We start from the raw sequence: 18186 nt of genomic DNA, 5'->3' as shown, positions 1-18186 counted from the left end.
GCTGGGACACCACTCACGTGCCCGAGGTTTCAGCGTCCCGTGGGTGGCTCCAATCTGTCCCAGGGGTGGCCGTGCTCAGGCTGTCGGCACCGCTGAGCCCCTCTCGTCGCCGCCTTCTCTCCGTAATTTCCCCCTACGAGGGGTCAGGCTCAGACGGGCAGGAGCTGATCCATCCCCGGGGCTGTTCTGCTCCTCTTCCTCTGGCTGGGAGCCTCGTCTGCTGGAGGAAGCAGCCCAGCTCTGCGCAGCGACGTGTTCGTAGAAAAGAAAAGAGAGGAGAAGAAAGAGAGAAGCCCCGGAGTGGCTGGGAAGCTGCCTCTTCGTATTCCAAGCACGCGGTTCAGGTCTCGTATCTGCGGTGCACAGTCCATCCCAGAGGTGCTCGGTTCACAGTGCTGGTACAATCTGCCAAACAGACGGAGCAGCTAGGAGACATTTCCAAAAGAGGCTGGAACAAGGAGGGGAGAGGAAGGAATAAACAGCCTGCAGGGTGGCACGGGGGAGCCAGCCCTGGAGAGCATCGTCCTCTCAATGCCAGTTGCCACCAGGGGAACCGGTGCTGTGCTCCACGGCCTGTCCCTGTGCTCCACGACCTGTCCCTGTGTGCCACAAGCTGTCCCTGTGCACCACGACTTGTCCCTGGGCATTGCAACGTGTCCCTGTGCACCAGGACCTGTCCCTGTGTGCCACAATCTCTCCCTGTGCTCCACTACCTGCTCCTGTGCACCGTAACCTGTCCCTGTGCTCCACGACCGGTGTGCCACGACCTGTCCCTGCGTGCCACAAGCTGTCCCTGTGCTCCACGACCTCTCCCTGTGTACCACAACCTGTCCCTGTGTGTCACAAGCTGTCCCCGTGCTCCACGACTTGTCCCTGGGCATTGCAACCTGTCCCTGTGCACCAGGACCTGTCCCTGTGTGCCGTGACCTGTCCCTGTGCACCGTGACCTCTCCCTGTGTGCCACAATCTGTCCCTGTGCTCCACGACCCGTGTGCCACGACCTGTCCCTGCGTGCCACAAGCTATCCCTGCGCTCCACAACCTGTCCCTGTGCTCCACAACCTGTCCCTGGCCATTGCAACCTGTCCCTGCGCTCCAGGACCCGTCCCCGTGCACCATAACCTGTCCCTGTGCTCCATGACCTGTGTGCCACGACCTGTCCCTGTGTGCCACAAACTATCCCTGTGCGCCACGACCTGTCCCTATGCACCAGGACCTGCCCCTGTGCTCCACAACCTGTCCCTGTCCTCCACCACCTGTCCTATGTGCCACAACCTGTCCCTGAGCACCGCAACCTCTCCCTGTGCACCACAGCCCACCCCAGCTGCAGCATGGGCTGGATTTGCCCCAGCACCGTGCCGGTGGCTGGGTGGCCGTGGCTCTCGCCACCACCGCTCTCCTTTTCACCCACCTGGCCACAGAGGGGCACGACCTCCCGGGGTTCTCCTCCCTGCCCTCCCCGCCTACCTTGGCTGAGCAGCTGCAGGTTTCGGACCTCCTCGCGCACCTGGAGCTGCAGGACCTGCTGCAGGACCTCCTGGCGCTGCGCCTCGTGCGCGATGCCCATGCGCTGCAGCTTCTCCCCGTTGAGCCGCAGCAGCGCCCGACCTGCAAGCACAGCGCTGCTCAGCACCACGCCCCCGGGGGGGGCACACGCACGCACACACGTGTGTGTGGTGGGAGCAGGGAAAGGGGAGAGGGGTGAAGTGTTAAAAATCCTAAATGTTTCTGGCCTATGGAGACGGTCTGTAGGGAAGGAGGATGGGATGGGATGGGGTGGGATGGATGGAATGGGATGGGATGGGATGGGATGGGATGGGATGGGATGGGATGGGATGGGATGGGATGGGATGGGATGGGATGGGATGGATGGGATGGGATGGATGGAATAGGATTGAAGGGATGGGATGGGATGGGATGGGGTGGGATCATATGGATGGGATGGGATGGGATGGGATGGGATGGATGGAATAGGATCGGAGGGATGGGATGGGATGGAACAGGATGGATAGGATAGAATAGGATAGGATAGGATAGGATAGGATAGGATAGGATAGGATAGGATAGGAGGGGATGGAAATGATGGGATGGGATGGGATGGGACAGGACAGAAGCCTCAAACCGTGTGCCCTGGCCTCACCCCAAAAATGGGTGACCCTGTTTTTGGAGCGCACGGGGTGGCAGCTCGAGGTGCCAGCCCCAGGACAAGGTGCTGGCTCCAGCGGTCACGTAACCCATCCCTGCGGGCAGGGGCTTTTTCTCCCTTTCTCCATTTCTCCATTTTTCTCCTTTTCTCCGCTCCACCTCCCGCATCAGGACGCATTCTCCTGACCCCACGCACAGAAACGGGGCACCCATCAAAACCCATTAGCACCGCTGCCCCCCCGTCCCCACGCAGCCACTCTCCTCCAGTCCAGGGGCTATTAGAGGAGGGATTCACCACCAAGCTTTTGTCCTCGCTTCCCGGCTAATGCTCCCTTTATTTCCCACACAAGGGCTCGCTGAGCTCTTGCATTAGGGCTTGACATCCCTCAAGGGCACGGAGCTGCAGCTCTCTATGCTGCCCTGACCCTACAGAGCTCTGAGGAGCTGTGCCCGGCCATGGGTGTGTCGTGATGGGATGGGGACAAAACTGGTAGTTAAGGGTCAAAACCACCATCCCAAAAACACCATCCCAAAAATACCACCCCAAAAACACCATCCTAAAGCCACCATCCCAAAAACACCATCCTAAAGCCACCATCCCAAAAACACCATCCCAAAGCCACCATGCCAAAAACACCATCCCAAAAACACCACCCCAAAAACACCATCCTAAAGCCACCATCCCAAAAACACCATCCTAAAGCCACCATCCCAAAAACACCATCCCAAAAACACCATCCCACAGCCACCATCCCAAAAACACCATCCCAAAAACACCATCCCAAAGCCACCATCCCACAGCCACCATCCCACAGCCACCGTCCCAAAGCCACCGTCCCAAATCTCACCATTTAGGGGGGCAGGAACAAAGCCTGCCCCAGACCCCAGTCCCCCAAAAACCTGCGCGAGGAGACCCCGAGGGGCAGCACCTGTGATGGCGTGGTGCGAGAAAGCCTCGACGTAGACCAGGTAGTTGTGCGGGCAGTGCTTCTTCAGCCATCGGCACACATCCTGCTGTGTCCAGAGCACCACAGGCTTGGTAAGGCTGCCCAGCGTGGGGCTGGTGTGGTAGATCCCATAATGATCGCAGCCACGGCCCTATAGGGGAAAAAAGGGGGGGAGAAGGGAGGCGTCTGTAGGGCTCGGCGCCACGAGGAGTAAAGCATCGAGGTGGGATGCAGCCCGTCTGCCGGGGATGTTCCCTTCAAATGAAGCAGCAGGAATCCAGCCGCAGCTCTCTGGGAGCCTCGTGGCCCAGCGGGGTGTTGCACGGGTTTAGGGCCACCCTTGGGTGCCACCTTGGAGGTCCCAAATGTCCCCCCGGGGATGCTAACGGAGAGCTGGGGCGCACGTTGGCATCCATCACTCCGCAGCCCGGCGTGGTGCTGGAGCATCCAGACCTGCTGGCTCCCCGTTTCCTCGCCCGTGTCACGGCACCTGCAGCCTCCCCGGGCTGCTGCAGCTTGGATTTATCTCAGCGTGCAGCCAAATCAAACCCCAAAAGCTGGAACAGCACGAGGAAACGAGGCTACTTCTGGCACAGCAGCGCCTGCCCGGGCGGATGCCACATTCTGGGTGGGGAAGGGGCGCGCCAAAGCCCGAATTTCTCGGGTTTAGCCCCTGGGGGAGAAGCCAGGGGGCTGCGGAGAGGGGCACAGGGTCAGCGCAGTGATGCTGAGGACTCGTCCTCATCCTCTGCACGAGCGTGGGGCCGGTGAACATCGCTTCAGTGGGCTCAGTGTGGCACCGGGGGCACAGCTCACGTGGAGCTGGGGCTGCAGGAGGAGCCCCATCCGTGCTGGTGCTGAGCAGGAGGGGACGGGGGTCCCGGGGTCCCTCCAAGGATGTTTTTGTCCCACGTCCAGGGCAGCAAAGGGACAAGGAGCCGACACGGGGACCCGGTGGCACCGCTCGGACCGCGGCGCGCCAGCGCCGACCTCGATGTGTGAACATCGGCTAATTAAGCATGCCTAATAGAGGAGCAGAGATAATTAGTGTAACGGGGGCTCCAGACATCCTGCGGTTGCTGAAACTAATAGCACGTCCCCGGGTGGTGGCGAACAGGAGGTGGCAGAGGGTTGGAGGGGTTTGGGATGCTCCGGTGCGCCCCGGGGTGCGGGTGGTGCTGCATCCCCTGGGCTCAGCAAAAGCAAAAGTGCAGGAGGTGCATTTGGGGCCATAAAGGGACCAAGCAGCCCTCGCTGTGGCCACAGGAGACAGGAGGGAAGAAGGCAAAGCTGGGAGGTGGTGGATAAATACCCAGAGGCCGTCCTGCAGCAGGGTACGGCCACGATGTGAAGCCCGAGTGCTCCTCGGATGGGCTCTGCAGGGTTTCCAGCAGAGGAAATTTCCCACCCAGCTTCAGGCTGGCGCAACGGGGGTCCTGGGGGGTGGGCTCCGGGGGGCTGCGTGCTCGGGGTTCCCTTCCGAGCCACGATGAGAAGCGCAGAGCCTGCCTCCACCACCGCTACCTACGGCAGCTATCCGAGCGCGCGGCCGCGAGCTGCGGGACGCGGCCCCCGCCGGCTCCTGGAGGCAGGGACGGGGAGATAACGAGCACCGGGCTGGGTTTTCCAGGCGGCTGAGCCGCGCTGTCTCTCTGATGAAGCCTCAGCCGTGAAGGCAGAGGCTGGCAGTGGAGGCGAGCAGGCAGGAGCGGTGCCCAGGAGCCGGGGGTGCCCGGGGGGAGCCGTCCCCGCGCCGCTGCGTGGGGACCTGCAGCCAGCAACTGGCGTCACCTCCGGTCCCTGGGGCATTTTCTCTTGTTTGTGGCACGATTAAAGGCTTTATTGGTACCCCTAAACCCCGCTGGGAGGCACTTGGAGGCAGACAGGGGGGACAAGAGAAGCGCAGCAGCCTGGAGAGCGGCTGCTGTGTCACTCTCCCCGTGCAGAGGTGGGGGACAAAGACCCTGCTGCTGCTCCGGGAGGATCCCGGTGTGACCATGGGGCCCTGCTCCTCTCTGGCAGGTCCCCAGCAGGTGAACGCGTCCCCCCGTGGGGTCTGTGCCCTTTTATCTCCCAGGTTTTCTCCCCAGCAGTCACCGGCTGGATTTGCAGCCTCCGAACACCTCTCCCGAGGGCTCCACATTGCTGCTGCCCTGTCCTCACGCCATCAGCAGCTCGGGTTCAAGAAGCACCAAAAGCTGTGAAGCTGTCGACGTTTGGGGTTTCCAAGCACCGGGGACCCTTCCTGCTCCCTCCCACGGCAGCACAGAGGCAGGGAGGGAAGCGAAGGCTGGGAACTTGGGGCTCGCTGCTTCAGCCACGCGCATTCACGCAATAAAGTCCAGGATTGTAGCCAGGTTTGGAGCGTTTCCTCCTAAACGACATGCCAGAACGCTCCGGGATTTTAAGGCAATATAAGAAATTCGGTGCTGGCACATTTCCTGCGGAGCCGTGCCAACTTCCACCTCCGAACGTGGAATCAGCGACGCGCCGGGCTCACCCCACACACCCCACTCCCCTTAACCCACCCCTTACCAAATAACCCCCAAACCCCAACCCCCTAAAGGCCTGACCCTGCAAAAAAAACACCTCCCGGGGGGGGGAAAACGAGGAGCTCACTCCCCCTCAAAGCCGTGGGGACGATGGCACCCCCATAACCCCGCGGGTACCTGCGCGCCCTCGGTGCCCGGCTGGCGCAGGAGCTTGACGGCGCGGGCGCCCTCCGAGCGCTGGCTGCGGCCGTCGTGCCAGGTGAGGCTGGTGCCGGGGCTGCGCTGCAGGCGGTAGCTGAGGTTTTCGGCCGACACCGTGTGCTCCAGGAGGCTGCGGCAGAAGCTGAAGTGAGCGGCGGCGGCGGCGGCTGCTGGGGGGGGGTGGAAAAAGGGAGCGAGAGGTGGCGGCGGCGGTGGTGGCTGCGTCCGTCCGCGCCGCGCCCCGCGGCGTTGCCCAGAAATGCTGCTTTTTGCCCCAGGGCTGCAGCCCCGTGTCCTGATGGACCTGGTTGTCCCCAGTGTTGGAATCCCCTCCCTCTCCATCAGCACCTCGCTAGGGGGGAAAAAACCATCAGAAAACCCTTTTTTTCTCATCGGTGTGGCACGTAAAGGGGAAGAGCGCAGCCGGTTTCCGCAGACCGAACTGGATCCGTCCCCACCGAGGGCTGGAGAGGTCCCGGGGGGACAAAACCCACCCTGGGCACCCCGGTGGCGCTCACCCAGGTGACAACCGGCACACACAACCCATCAGCAACGGCCACTTGTTGTCCCTCGCCCCTTTTAATGAGCTCAGACTACATCTAATTGCATGGTGATGAAGGTGCAAAGCTCCCCTCCGGAGCTGGGGGGCGAAGGGGCCGCCTGCTGCTGTAGGATCCGCGTGGATAGGGGCAGCCGGCTGGGGATAAGAGACCCGAGCATCCCCCAGCACCTGCTTTGACCCCAGTGAGCCAGGCACAGCAAAACCCCACAAAAAAACGGTGATGAGATACGATCCACGGTGAAAAATAACCAAGGGTGGAGGGTGACGGGGCTTGGGAACAGCCACTGCTGCTCGTCCCCAGGGGTTTTAAGGTTTCACGGGGTCCTCCTGTGCTCCTTTGGGCAGGGGGGAAGCGGGATGTGAGCGGTGCCCCTTGGATTTATGGCCAGGACAGAAATAAACCTGCCTGAGGACTGGAGGTGCGGGATCAGTGCGGGAAGCGGAAAATGAGAAGCCGAGCGTCAGACTTGGCTCCGCGAGGGCTTCAGCTCCAGAGCAGCCTCCCAGGAGGAGAGGCCGGAGCTGGGGATGACCCAAGGGGATCTGAGAACAGCCCAAAGGGGGCACCTGGCAGGGGACCGAGGCTGGAGACGTGGATGGGAGCCGAAAACAGCAGGCACCCGGCTCTGGGTGCAGTGCCCCTTCCCGGCACCGCCACCGAGCTGTCCCCTGCTAACCCCACCGGCAGGAAATTACGGCTTAGCCATAAAACTTTGTGCTCAGCCGCTCTCATACGGCAAGGGCTTGCCCTTGAGCAGGGGATTTGGCAGGAGAGAAACGGAGCCGAGCCCCACGGGGACGCTGAGCACCAGGGGGACGCGGGGCTGGGCTGGGGGACCCGTGGGGAGCAGCTGGACGTGGGCATCTCCACCCCCCCCCCCGAACAAACGGGGCTGGAGGCGAGGCAGGGGAGACAGAGAGGGAGCAGATGGGAGAGGGGGGAAGCAAGGGGGGGAAACCAGCCTGGAATATGGCAGAGCAGGGAGCGTCGGAGGCTCTGCTCCGTGGCGGGGGCTGCAGTGGCCGTGGCGCAGCCCAGAGCCCCCCCAGCACCTCCCCAGCTCCTCACGCCCACCTCCAGGGACCCCAAATTCCTGGTGCAGGTGAGAGGAGAGAGCTCTAAGCCATGGCACAAGGCTCAGACACATTGAAACAAGGAGGGGTCACAGGGAGAGGAGCCCCCATGCCCGCCACGAGCCCCCCTCTCCTCCCCGTGCCCCCCCAGCAGCGCACCCATCCTTCTCCCCAAAACCCCGCGAGCCTCTCCATCCCCTCCACCCCTCTTTCTGCTGAGCCAGAGGCTGCACCCGCACCCTGGGGTGCACCAGCAGCCCCCCCCCAAAAGCCCCGTGCCCCCCTCACCTGGCTCAGGGGCACCCCGCGAGCTGCGGACAGCGGAGACGCAGCAGAGGGACGGGCGGCCCTGCTGCATGCTGGCAGGGGGGAGGGCTGCGCGCCCGCGCTCGGCACCCGGCTGTCACGAGCGCAGCTCCATCCCTTCCTCCCCTCATTGCCTCTTCCACACCTGACTGCCTCCTCTCGCTGCCTCCCCGTCCTCCTGCCAATAAGCGGCGGCCGCACGCTCGCCCCAGCTCCGGCTCGAGGCCGTTTTGCTCGGGGAGGGGGGGACACGCACACAGGAATCGCCCCCACGCAGCCCCCGTCCCCAGTGTCCCGCTGGCTGCGCCGCCAGCACCTCCCAAAAGCCTTAATTCCCCCCCCCTGGTGTTGTTTGATCTGAATCTGCTCCGCGCTCGCCCCGCGTGCCCCTGCTTAATCCGGGGTTGGGGGGGGGTTTGGGCAGCTGGAATTGGGACGGGAGGGGGCTATGGGGTGGGGGCTGAGCGGTGCCAGCAAGTGGCCGGGCATCAAAGCGCCTTGGGATGGGCAAAACCGTGGCAAAATCCCACATGGCCCTGAGCCACCCTGCCCCCAGGACCCTAGGGGTGCTCCTTTTGGGCACATTGGGGTCAGGGGGGGGTTCAGCCTTCCCGAATTCCCACGAGCCAGGCTGCTGTCCCCTTTCTGGTTCTCCTGCCAGCTCTGTGGGGTGGGTGCCTTGCTGCTGGCTCGGTCCCCCCGCAGGCTTGGGAATGGCTGCGGGCTCCTTTTCCCTCGGTGGCTTCTTTCTTTTCTTTTGGGCACCCCTCCAGGAGCGCGGGGCGGGCAGAGGGAGGGCGCACGGGGGGCAGCGATGGGCACTCTGTGTCTGCCCCCTTCTCGGCGTTTTTAGGCTGGGGAGAGGTGGATGGGAACCTCCTGAGACTGAGACCTCAAAAAAAAAAGGGGGAAATCGGCCAAAATCAGCCAACTTCACACCTTAAAGGTGCAAGGAGCGAGGCGCAGGGGTGCGGGGAGCCCAGCACCAGATCCTTTTGCCACTGGTTTCCAGCACAGCCTCGTCCTGATCCTCTGGTGTCCCACAGACCTGCCCTGCTGCAGGGATGTGTTTGCAGGCGAGGGGCACGGGGAGAAGTGGGGGGCACGGGGAGAAGTGGTGGGCACGGGGAGCAGAGCGGAGACCCAGGGGAACCCCGCTGCAGGGAGCAAACCCCGCTGCCATCAGCGTGCCAGCTCCTGCTGCCTCCCAGGGGAAGGGACATGGGGCACCAAATGGTGCCAGAGGTTTGCTGGCAGCCACGCAGAGGGATTTGGGGAGGATTTTGCAGGAGCTGCTCCCGGGACGAGGGGGACAGGACGACTCAGCACAGGTTCTGCTCGTGGGGCTGCTCTCCAGGGGTTTTGTCGTGCTTTCGGCAGCACCCACGTGAGCCACGAGCCCAGCTGGTGCTGCCATTGCCCCGCTCCCCTGCGTCGTTTCCACGTGGTGCAGGGCAGAGGTGCTGCTCGCAGGGATGGAGTCCCCCAGCCCCCAGCCCCAGGGGCACAGCACCGCTCCCCGGGACCCCTGGGGCACCCCATGTGTGAAGCCGTCCCCGTGTAATGTCCCTAGGGACCGGGTCCTGCCCTGAGCCATTCCCCAAAACCTGCTGGTCCCGAGGAGGACAAGACAAATCCCAAGCAGAGGATCGACACCCAGGAGCTCCAGCCTCTCCGTGGCATCCCCGGGGCGTGCTTGGCTCAGGACCTCACCGCGCTGAGCATCATCCCAGCACCTTCCTCGTAATTAATTCCCTGCTCACGGAGCTCAAATCCTGAGCCCCTCACGCGCCTGGGGACAGAGCTCGAGCCCACAACTGCTCTCTGCAGGAGGAGGAAGGGGACAAAATGCAGCTGCCCCTTCCGTGCTCCCCCTGCCCATGAAGCTGGGGGATCCATGGGGGTGCTGCCCACCCCGGAGCAGGGCTTTGGGGTGCACAGCGCTGAGATGGGAGCCCTGGGGCACAGCCTTTTGGGGCTGTGTGTGGTTTTGGGGGTGCTCCTGCGCCCCGAGGGCACCGCCAGGAGGTCCCTGAGCACCCCAGGATGGGGTCGGGTGTCCGGGGGGGGCGTGCAGGCAGGGAAGAAGCCCAATGGCACGGGCACCCTGGCCTGCAGCGAGCCCCTTCCACCCCCACGAGCCCCTCCTGGGGGTCCCATCCTGCTCCAGCCCCCCTCTGGCCTCCCCTGCCCTGGCACCCACCCCTCTCCGGCCAAATTTCCCATCCCGTTTTATTGGTGTCCCCCCCCCAAAAAAAAAATAAATTGGGGATAAGGCTGGGGCCGGATGGTCACCATGGATGGAAGGGGCAGAGCCCAGGGCTGGAGGAGGGGGCACGGAAAGCAAAATCCCCAGGGCTGGGGACAGACCCCTGGGGTGGTGGGGACAGCTCGGGGGGGGGACAGGCAGCACCCCCGGGATGGAGAGGGCAGAGCCCAGCACAAAACACACACCGGGGACAGAAAGGAGGCGGCTGGGGGGGGCTCTGAGGCTGGGGGGCACCCCCCGAGGATGGCCACGGAGCCCCCCTGCGTTCCTGCCGGGGATTTTGGGGGGGTCCCGCTGCGCACCTGAGCCCCCCCCCCTCCACATCCCCATCCCCATCCCCGGCTCCTCCATCCCCGCTACCTTCCATGTCCTTGGCGTCGCCGCAGCTCATCCTCCGCTCCGGAGGGGGGGGACGGAGCCCCCGCGCCCCCCAACGCCGCCGCCGGCACCGGGAGCTCCCGGCGCGCCCCGCCCCGGTGCCCGCTCCGGGGGCGGCGCCGCGCTCCGCCACCCCCCGGTGTGCGCTCCGCCCGCCGATCCGCCCCGAATTCACCCCTCTGCTCCCCTCCCGGGGCTGCCGGTGCCCCCGGAGACCCCCGATTCTCCCCCCTAGCCATGTAGCCCGGGGTCCCCCCCTTTCCAGCATCAGCGCCCCCCCAAGGAGAGGGATGGGGTTTGGGGACGCGCGGGTGGCACCGGGCGCGTCCCGTGGGTGCAGTGGGGAGAGGAGCAGCGCCCTCAGCACTGAGCACCGACCCCAGCTGAACGCCAAACCCCCAAAAAAACCAAAATTCCCTTCTCCCCCGATGGGTGCCGGAGGGTGCTCGTCCCCATCCAGGCTGTGCGCGCCCCGGTGGGTGGCCAAAAAATGTCCCCGAGCGCCTCGTGCCAGCGTTTTGTGGAACAAGAGCTCGTCGTTGCCCCGCAGTAGCAACCCCAAGAGTATTTTTGGGGGTGTCCACCTTCACCTGTGGCACGTGGATCTCAGCCAGGGGTTGATGCTCATGTGCTGGAGGGGTTTGGCCACGCACCCACAGTGGGATGGGGACGAGGACAAAGCCAAGCAGGTGCCTGTGCCATGGAGCCTTGCCACTTTGCACAGTGCTCCCCATCATCCCAACACCAGGTGATGCTCTGTCCATGGTTTAAAACCAGAAAATCTCAGGTTTCTGGGATGTTGGCCCCAAAACCACACATCCTCCTCATCCAGGAGCTCCGTTGGGGTGAGAGCACGTCGGCACCGCGGGCAGGGGCTGCGAGGCACCGGGTGTCACCAGCTGTGTGCGGGGGCTCTGCACCAAATGGCACCGCTGCGATGGCGAAGTGGCTCAATTTGGGGCTGCTCAGGCTCGTACCTGGTCAAAAATGAAGCTGCAGAATTTTGGCTGCTCGCTCAGGAGCTGCTGTGGAGGGGGCTCAAGCCCCAACGTGGGCTCACCCCGCTCACCCGGTGAGGGTGCATCCTTCCTTCTCCAAGCTTTCACCTCTTTAAAAAGGAGCAGGAGCCACCGAGCAGGAGCAGAGGTGGCCCCACATCCTCCCCAGGGTGGCACAGCCAGGACAGGACAGCACCGAGTGGCACTAAAACCCCCCCACAATGCTGTTAGCACAGCTCCTATCCCTGCTGCAGGAGAGGAGCTGGGGCAATTTTGCTCAGCGCAGGCACCCGGCTCCTTCCAATAAGGAGCAGACCCATTTCCCATTACTCTTAACCCCCCAGTCCTCCTCAAATCTCTGTGCACGGAGCTTTCAAGCCGTGGCAGAAATCTTCCAGGAGAAATACGGTTACGCAGGGGCCTTGGCAGGAGAAGGCTAACGTTGTTTGAAAAATGTGTGCAGATTGCGCCAAGCTGTTATTAAAAATAAGCGCCGCGCCGCTCCCAGCCGTTGCTTTTCCTGGTTTTTCTAGCGGTAATTGCACTTCTCCAGGAAGGGTTTAATGCGCACGGGGGGGGAAAGAATTTCTTCCCTCATCATCGTTTGCAAACAGCTCTGTGCAAAGCCGCCCGTCCTCCTGCTGTGCGGCGATGCCCAGCTGTAATTCCTCACGGTTTTGGAAAAAAAAAAAAACATCCCAGGGGAGCTGCAGAGCTGAGGTGCCTGTGTGAGGCTTGGAGAGGGTCTGGGGAGAGCTCAGGCTCCTTGATGCTGCCGTACACCTCAGCTTGTGTCCCATCCCTGCCTCTTTTTGGGGTCACCGACTCAGCTCCGTGTGTGGCCGAGCATCTCTTGGCCTTTCAGCTGTAAACCCAGTTTTTTAAACAGCCATTTTTCTCAGATTTGGAAGGAAAAAAAACGTGATAACTTGGGAAATATTCAAATGAGATTGCAGGGGGTGTGGGAAGGTCGGAGGGCTCTGGTGTGCCAGCCCCGTGTGGGGCTGTCCGCAGGGGGATCCCTCCCCTGCCCCAAAACGGAGCCGCCACCCAGCCAAGGTGTTGCTGACCCCGACTTTCCCGTTTTTTTTTTTCCCTTTTCTGCCCCAATTTGGCTCAGGTGGGATTGAGTTTGATGCTGTCAGCCCCACAGCTCAGCATCTGAGAGAAGGAACCGGCCCTGGGGAGCTGGCTGTAAGATTTCGGGGTGAAACAAGCGGCTGTGGCTGCGGGTCTCCACCGAGGGCTCGCCACAGTCAGAGAAAACAGGAGGAAAAGAGGATGAAAAACCCCACGTGTGGAACCCAAACACAGAACACGGCTTGGAAAGCTCAAACCCAGGTGCCCGTGCCCCCTGCTTTGGGGTCAGGGCTTTGGGTCGGGGCACCGATGTCACCGTGCACCTGTCCCTGCGCCTCTCCGGCGGGTGCAGGTTGGGATGATTCAGCTGGCTGGTTTTGCAGAGGAAAAAGGAAATTAATTACCCACCCGCTCTCCTCCTGACGAAGCAGCCCGGGAAGGATAAAGAGGAGATAAAGAGACTTCAGAAGGAAGTTATTTGTCGTAGGAGAAAAGGGGGCTCTGCTCGCTGGAGCTCCGCTCGCCCGCTCCTTATTGGAACCCACAGAAAAGGGACACGGGCAGGGGAAGGACGCCCAGCACCACTCGGTGCCCTCAGCCCTGGGCTCAGGACCAGTGTCTGGAAGCAAAACGCTGCCAGGGCTTTTCCTGAGCTCCTCTAAATGTTCCCAGGAACGACCCCAAAGGATTTTGTGAAGGCACTCGCAGGGAGACAGAGGAGAAATCTGCTTCGTGCCCACCGCCGGAGCGGGGTGACGGATGGTGCTGAGCTGGCCGGGCGTGGAAATACTCACGAAAATCCTCTCTCCTGGAAAATAATTGATTTCCACACCGATCACAGAGCCGCACACCTCACCGTGGCAGAGCTGCCACCGACGTGCCACCAAGGCCACGTGGATGTCCCCGCGGCGTCCCCAGCACCCTGTGGCCCCGCAGCTCCCAGGGGCGGGTGCTGGATGTGCTGCTGCCTGCTCAGACACCCCACAGACGTTCCCTGGGTTTCTTGAGACTATGGGAGCTCTTCTACTCGGAGGTTTCTATAGATATATTTAATTGGATTTTTGCACGTCACAGTTATTTTCAAGGCAGCCTGTAATTATTTGAGAGCACCGTTTGCCTCCTTTCTCCCTTTTTTATTTCTTTTTTTTTTTTCTTTTCTTTTTTTTCTTTTTTTTTTTTTTTTAATATTGTTTCCCGAAACGAAACTGTAAATTTGCAACTTAATCCAATCAGGGGACGCGCACACACACACACACACACACACGCTGCCACCGTCTACGAGGGCAGGAGGCAGCGTGATTCATGTTTCCCTGCTTCGCGATCAATTTGCAGCGAGAATAAAAGACTCAGAGCAACATTTTAATTCTTTCCTGTAAGAAAAAAAAAATAAAAAAAAATGTTTTAAGGATGTGCACGGTGCTCACGGATGCTTTATGAACCAAAGAGGCACGTGGCGGGTCGCGTGCACCCCGTGGGGGGTGCTGTGCATGGGGGGGCTCAGCCTTGCCCAGGAGCCTCCCTGCACCCCCAAACCCCCCTGATGCAGGTGTTTATTGCCATTATTATTACATATTTTTGTTTCTTAATGTGTTTTTCATTTTTTTGGGCCCAAATCGTTTTGGCTGAGGACTTTCCTCCAGCTCCAGCTGGGCTCCACGAGGCGTCCGCAGGGGGAAAATGGGTGTTTGGGGCCGTTTGTGGGGCTGGTGCAGGGGGAGGTCACGGCTGTGGGGTGCACGGTGCTGGTGCAGCCAGGGCTGGGAACCTGGCTCTGGGCTTTGGGGTCCTTCATCTCCATCTTCAGCTTCCTCCCCACCTTCACCTTCCTCCCCGCCTTCACCGTCATCTCTGCAGGATCTCAGGTGGCTTCGGGACAGAGGCTGAAGGTCCCCCGCCACCTCCCCGCCACCTGGCTGCCCACATCCTCGGGGCCCCTCCCCAGTCGTGCATGGGACTAACGACAACGCCAGGAGGTATTTACCTACCGGGAGCTGATTTCACTAAGTAGGACATCCTGTCTTCAGAGGATTTCACGGCACCGGGTGATAATCAAGTGAGAACCAGGCTCCAAAAGTGTTAATTCGGTAGCTGAGCAGGCGGGGATTAAAGCCAGCCCCCGGTCTAGTCTTTTTCTCTCACTTCCCCAGCTGAAATCCAAATAATCATCCCATTTTTGGGTGCGAAGCGGCGACACCTCCGCACGGCCGGCACCGCGCCAGCCCGGCGCAGAGGGCGGCGGGGTCACGGTGCCCAAATTTGCTTCGCTTTACCCGTGTCCCTTGGGACTGGGACACCCCGAGTCTGGGACAGCGAGGTGGCAGAGGGTCCTGGGACGGGGACAGGAGGCTCCACGCCGTCTCCACGAGCCCTGCGGGTGTTTTGTCCCCGTGGCTGCGTTCTTGCCGCATGACGTGCTGCTTGAACGCACCCAGCGTGGGGACAAACCGGGTGCAGGGCAGCCCTGTGGCCCCGGCATCCCCCCTTTGTCCTCCCCTTGTCCCCGGAGAGGGGACAGAGGCGGCTTTGTGCGGGCACGGGGCTGTTGGCGACCCCTCTGCAGCAGCTCGGGGCCGTATCCTGCCCTGCGGGGAGGCTGGTGGAGCTGGCCCGGCCCCCAGCGGGATCTGCAGTAAATGAGCTTGGCCTCGCTCTCCCATTTAAGTGATTATTTTTCACTTTCAAGCCTTTGTGAGCGATTACCGCGCGTGTCTGCGCCTACGTGCGCTGCATCCCCTGCGGACGCCGGCTTTTATTACCGCGCTGTGCAGAAATTGAACTTGAAAAGCCCTGAACCGGGCTGGGACAACTCTGGGGCTGCTGGGGAGGGAATGACCCTGATGGTACTGGTGTTGTTCCCTTGGGGGGGGTATTGCCCACCCCAAAAACCTCAGTCTAGGGTGTGCAAATAGGGTCTGAGGTCTTCAAAGAGCAAGACCTGGCTGGTGAGGGGGCTGAGGGACAGATCCTGAACCCGCTGCCCTCCAGCACCACTGGAAAATCAAACCAGAGCTCCCAGTGCCTCCAGTTGGTGGTCGGGTGTGGGGCCAGAGGCTCAGGCTCCATCAGAGCCCGGCTGCTGGCTCCCAACTGCGCTCACCGGTCCGTAACGAGCAGCGGGTTACGCGCGCGGAGATGATTAAAAATCATTTAAGATTGATTTTACCAAACCTATAAAATTACTCTGAGTTTTCTCCTTGGCTGGAGCGCGGACGGGAGCGGGGAACCCTTGGGGGGAGCGGCTGCTTCTGTAGCTCTGTGTCGGTGTGGGGGGAAAAGAGAAAATTCAGAGCAGAAAATCAGCCCCTGGATGGGGTCACCCCGCGCTGCCCATCGCGTCGGCTGTGGTTTTGGGGTAATAACCCCCAAAAGCGGAATTCCTGAAGCTTCCAGAGCCCTGCTGGGATCTTTTTCCCTCCCTCCTGCTCCCCCACCAGGCACGTTCCTGCTCTCCCCACCGCTCCCAGCTCAGCTCCCAGCTCCCTGCAGCCCCCATCTGAGGCCAGACGTGCTGGGACAGCGCTGTCTTTTATCAGCCCGGCCATAAAAAAACACCAGAGCTGGTAGGAGCTGATGGGCTGGGGCCAAATCCTGCCCCAAAAGCAGGGAGATGGAAGGAAGGGGGCTGGCGATGTTCCCACTTGGCAGGTGCTGGGTGAGGGCTGGGGGTGCTGTGCCCGGCCCCGCCACCCCAACCGCTTGGCAAAAGGGATTTTTAATTATTATTTTTTTAATTTTTTTATTTTTTTTTTGTCTCCAGCCAAACCCAAAAATAGACGGATGGGAAGCGGCTGGGGGCTGGGTTTGCCATTAGCATGCAAAATGGGGCCATTTGTCTTCCTGCAGCTGGTTCTGCTCCGGCGCGGGAGCTGCAGCAGCCGGGCTGGGTGCGGGGACGCGATGGCCCCAAAAAACCTCCCCGGCCCCTCTCAACCCCTCTCGCTGTCCCTTTTCCCTGTGGGACAGGGGGGATGAGGTGTCCCCGAGCCCTTTGGGGTGGGCAGAGCGGGTTGCTGACCCCGCTGTGCATCGAATCCATCCCGTGGAGGGCAGGAAAAGCCGTGGGGTACCGAAAAAAGGGCAGAGGAGGTGGAAAAGGGAGGCCCCGGGACCTTATTGAGGCTGGGGGATCCTCATTCCCCGTTCCCTGTTAATTGCCGCCTTGGTAATTGCCAGCTCATCCACGCTGCTTTAGGAGCAGCCAGGAGCACGCAGACATCCTCCTGCTGAGCCCCAGCGGGGATCAGAGCCGTGAAAAGGCCGAATCCTGCCCCAAAAATCCTCAGGACCACCAACACCAGCTCTTCCTGCCCCAAATTTGTTCCCTATCCAGGCCCCGGTGGTGCCCGGTCACAGCAGGGCCCCGTGGGCTCCCAGCGCGGCCTACACGGCCTGCTGTGGTGGTGGCGGGGGCAGAGAGGAGGAATTGGGCCTGTAATTAATTAATTAGCAAAGATCCTCACTCCTTGCTGCCTTTATGGGCCGTTGGACAGGCACGGTGCTGATGGTGGGGGTTTTGGGATCGGGGAGAAACAGGGAGGGTGTTCAGAAACTGGGGGGCGTTCAGAAATGTGGGGGGAATTAGGAAATTTGGGGGGGAATTCGGAAACCTGGGGGAAATTTGGAAACCGGGGGGGTGTTAAGAAACTGGGGGGCATTCAGAAACGTGGGGGGAATTTGGGAACCTGGGGAAAATTTGGAAACCTGGGGGATGTTCAGAAACTGGGGGGCATTGAGAAACCCGTGGGGAATTTGGAAACCAGGGGGGCATTTGGAAACCTGGGGGGAACTTGGAAATGTGGGGGGAATTTGGAAACCCAGGGGGTTGCTGGTGCAGGGGGTGCTGGTTCTGAGCCTGGCACACTCTGTGCACACCCTGTAGTGAGCATTTGGGGTGAGGGGGGCACAACAGGGCTGTGGCTCCTTGCACACGCACGGGGGGCAGAGCTGTGACGGTGCAGGCTGGACGTGTGGGCAGCGTGGGGACGGGCGTGCTCTGAGCATTGGGGGGGAGATGCACGAGTGTGTGCAGTGTGCATGCACGTGCAGGGGTGTGGGAGCACGTGGGTGAGTGTGCGTGCGTGTGCATGTAGGTGGGTGTGCACACGTGCGGTGTGTGCATGGAGATGTGTTAGCACATGCAGTGTGTGCATGCAGATGTGTTAACATGCACCGTGTGCACACAGATGTGCATTAACACGCAGTGTGTGTGCATGGAGATGTGCTAACACCTGCACTGTGTGCGTGCAGACGTGTGTTAACACACAGTGTGTGTGCATGTAGACATGCATTAACACACTGTGCGTGCATGCAGGACTGTGCAAACAGTGTGTGCATGCATGTGTGCAGCCGTGCAGTGTGTGTGCATGCACAAGTGTGTTAACACACATACTGCGCACGCCAATGTGCATTTACACATGCAGAGTGTGTGCATGCAGGAGCGTGCTAACACAATGTGTGCATACACGTGTGCAGCCGTGCAGTGTGTGCACATACACAAGTGTGCTAACATGCACACTGTGCACACCGATGTGCATTTACACGTGCAGCGTGCATGCAGGCGTGCAAACACCCCCCCTGTTGCACACCGACGTGCCTTTACACATGCAGTGCGTGCACACAGATGTGCAAACACCCCGTGTGCATGCAAATTTGCATTTACACACTCAGTGTGTGCACACAGGCGTGCAAACACCCCCCCCCCGTTGCACGCCGCTGTGCATTTACACGCGCAGTGC

The 18186-nt window shown here is 61.3% G+C and overlaps 1 protein-coding gene across 1 annotated transcript; it reads right to left on the bottom strand.

Moving 5' to 3' along the window:
* Positions 1-256: 256 nt before the first annotated feature.
* SAMD10 (sterile alpha motif domain containing 10) lies at positions 257-7857 on the bottom strand. The gene is given in 6 exon segments (XM_032198445.1): positions 257-405; positions 1467-1607; positions 3074-3242; positions 5761-5951; positions 7709-7790; positions 7792-7857. Coding segments are annotated over 6 exon segments (714 nt in total). The 3' UTR covers positions 257-340.
* Positions 7858-18186: the final 10329 nt, after the last annotated feature.

The sequence above is a fragment of the Aythya fuligula genome, chromosome 16 (genome assembly GCF_009819795.1).
Source record: "Aythya fuligula isolate bAytFul2 chromosome 16, bAytFul2.pri, whole genome shotgun sequence".
Classification (NCBI taxonomy): domain Eukaryota; kingdom Metazoa; phylum Chordata; class Aves; order Anseriformes; family Anatidae; genus Aythya; species Aythya fuligula.
The sequence above is the reverse complement of the archived record's forward strand: the minus strand, read 5'-3'. Positions and strand labels throughout refer to the sequence as shown.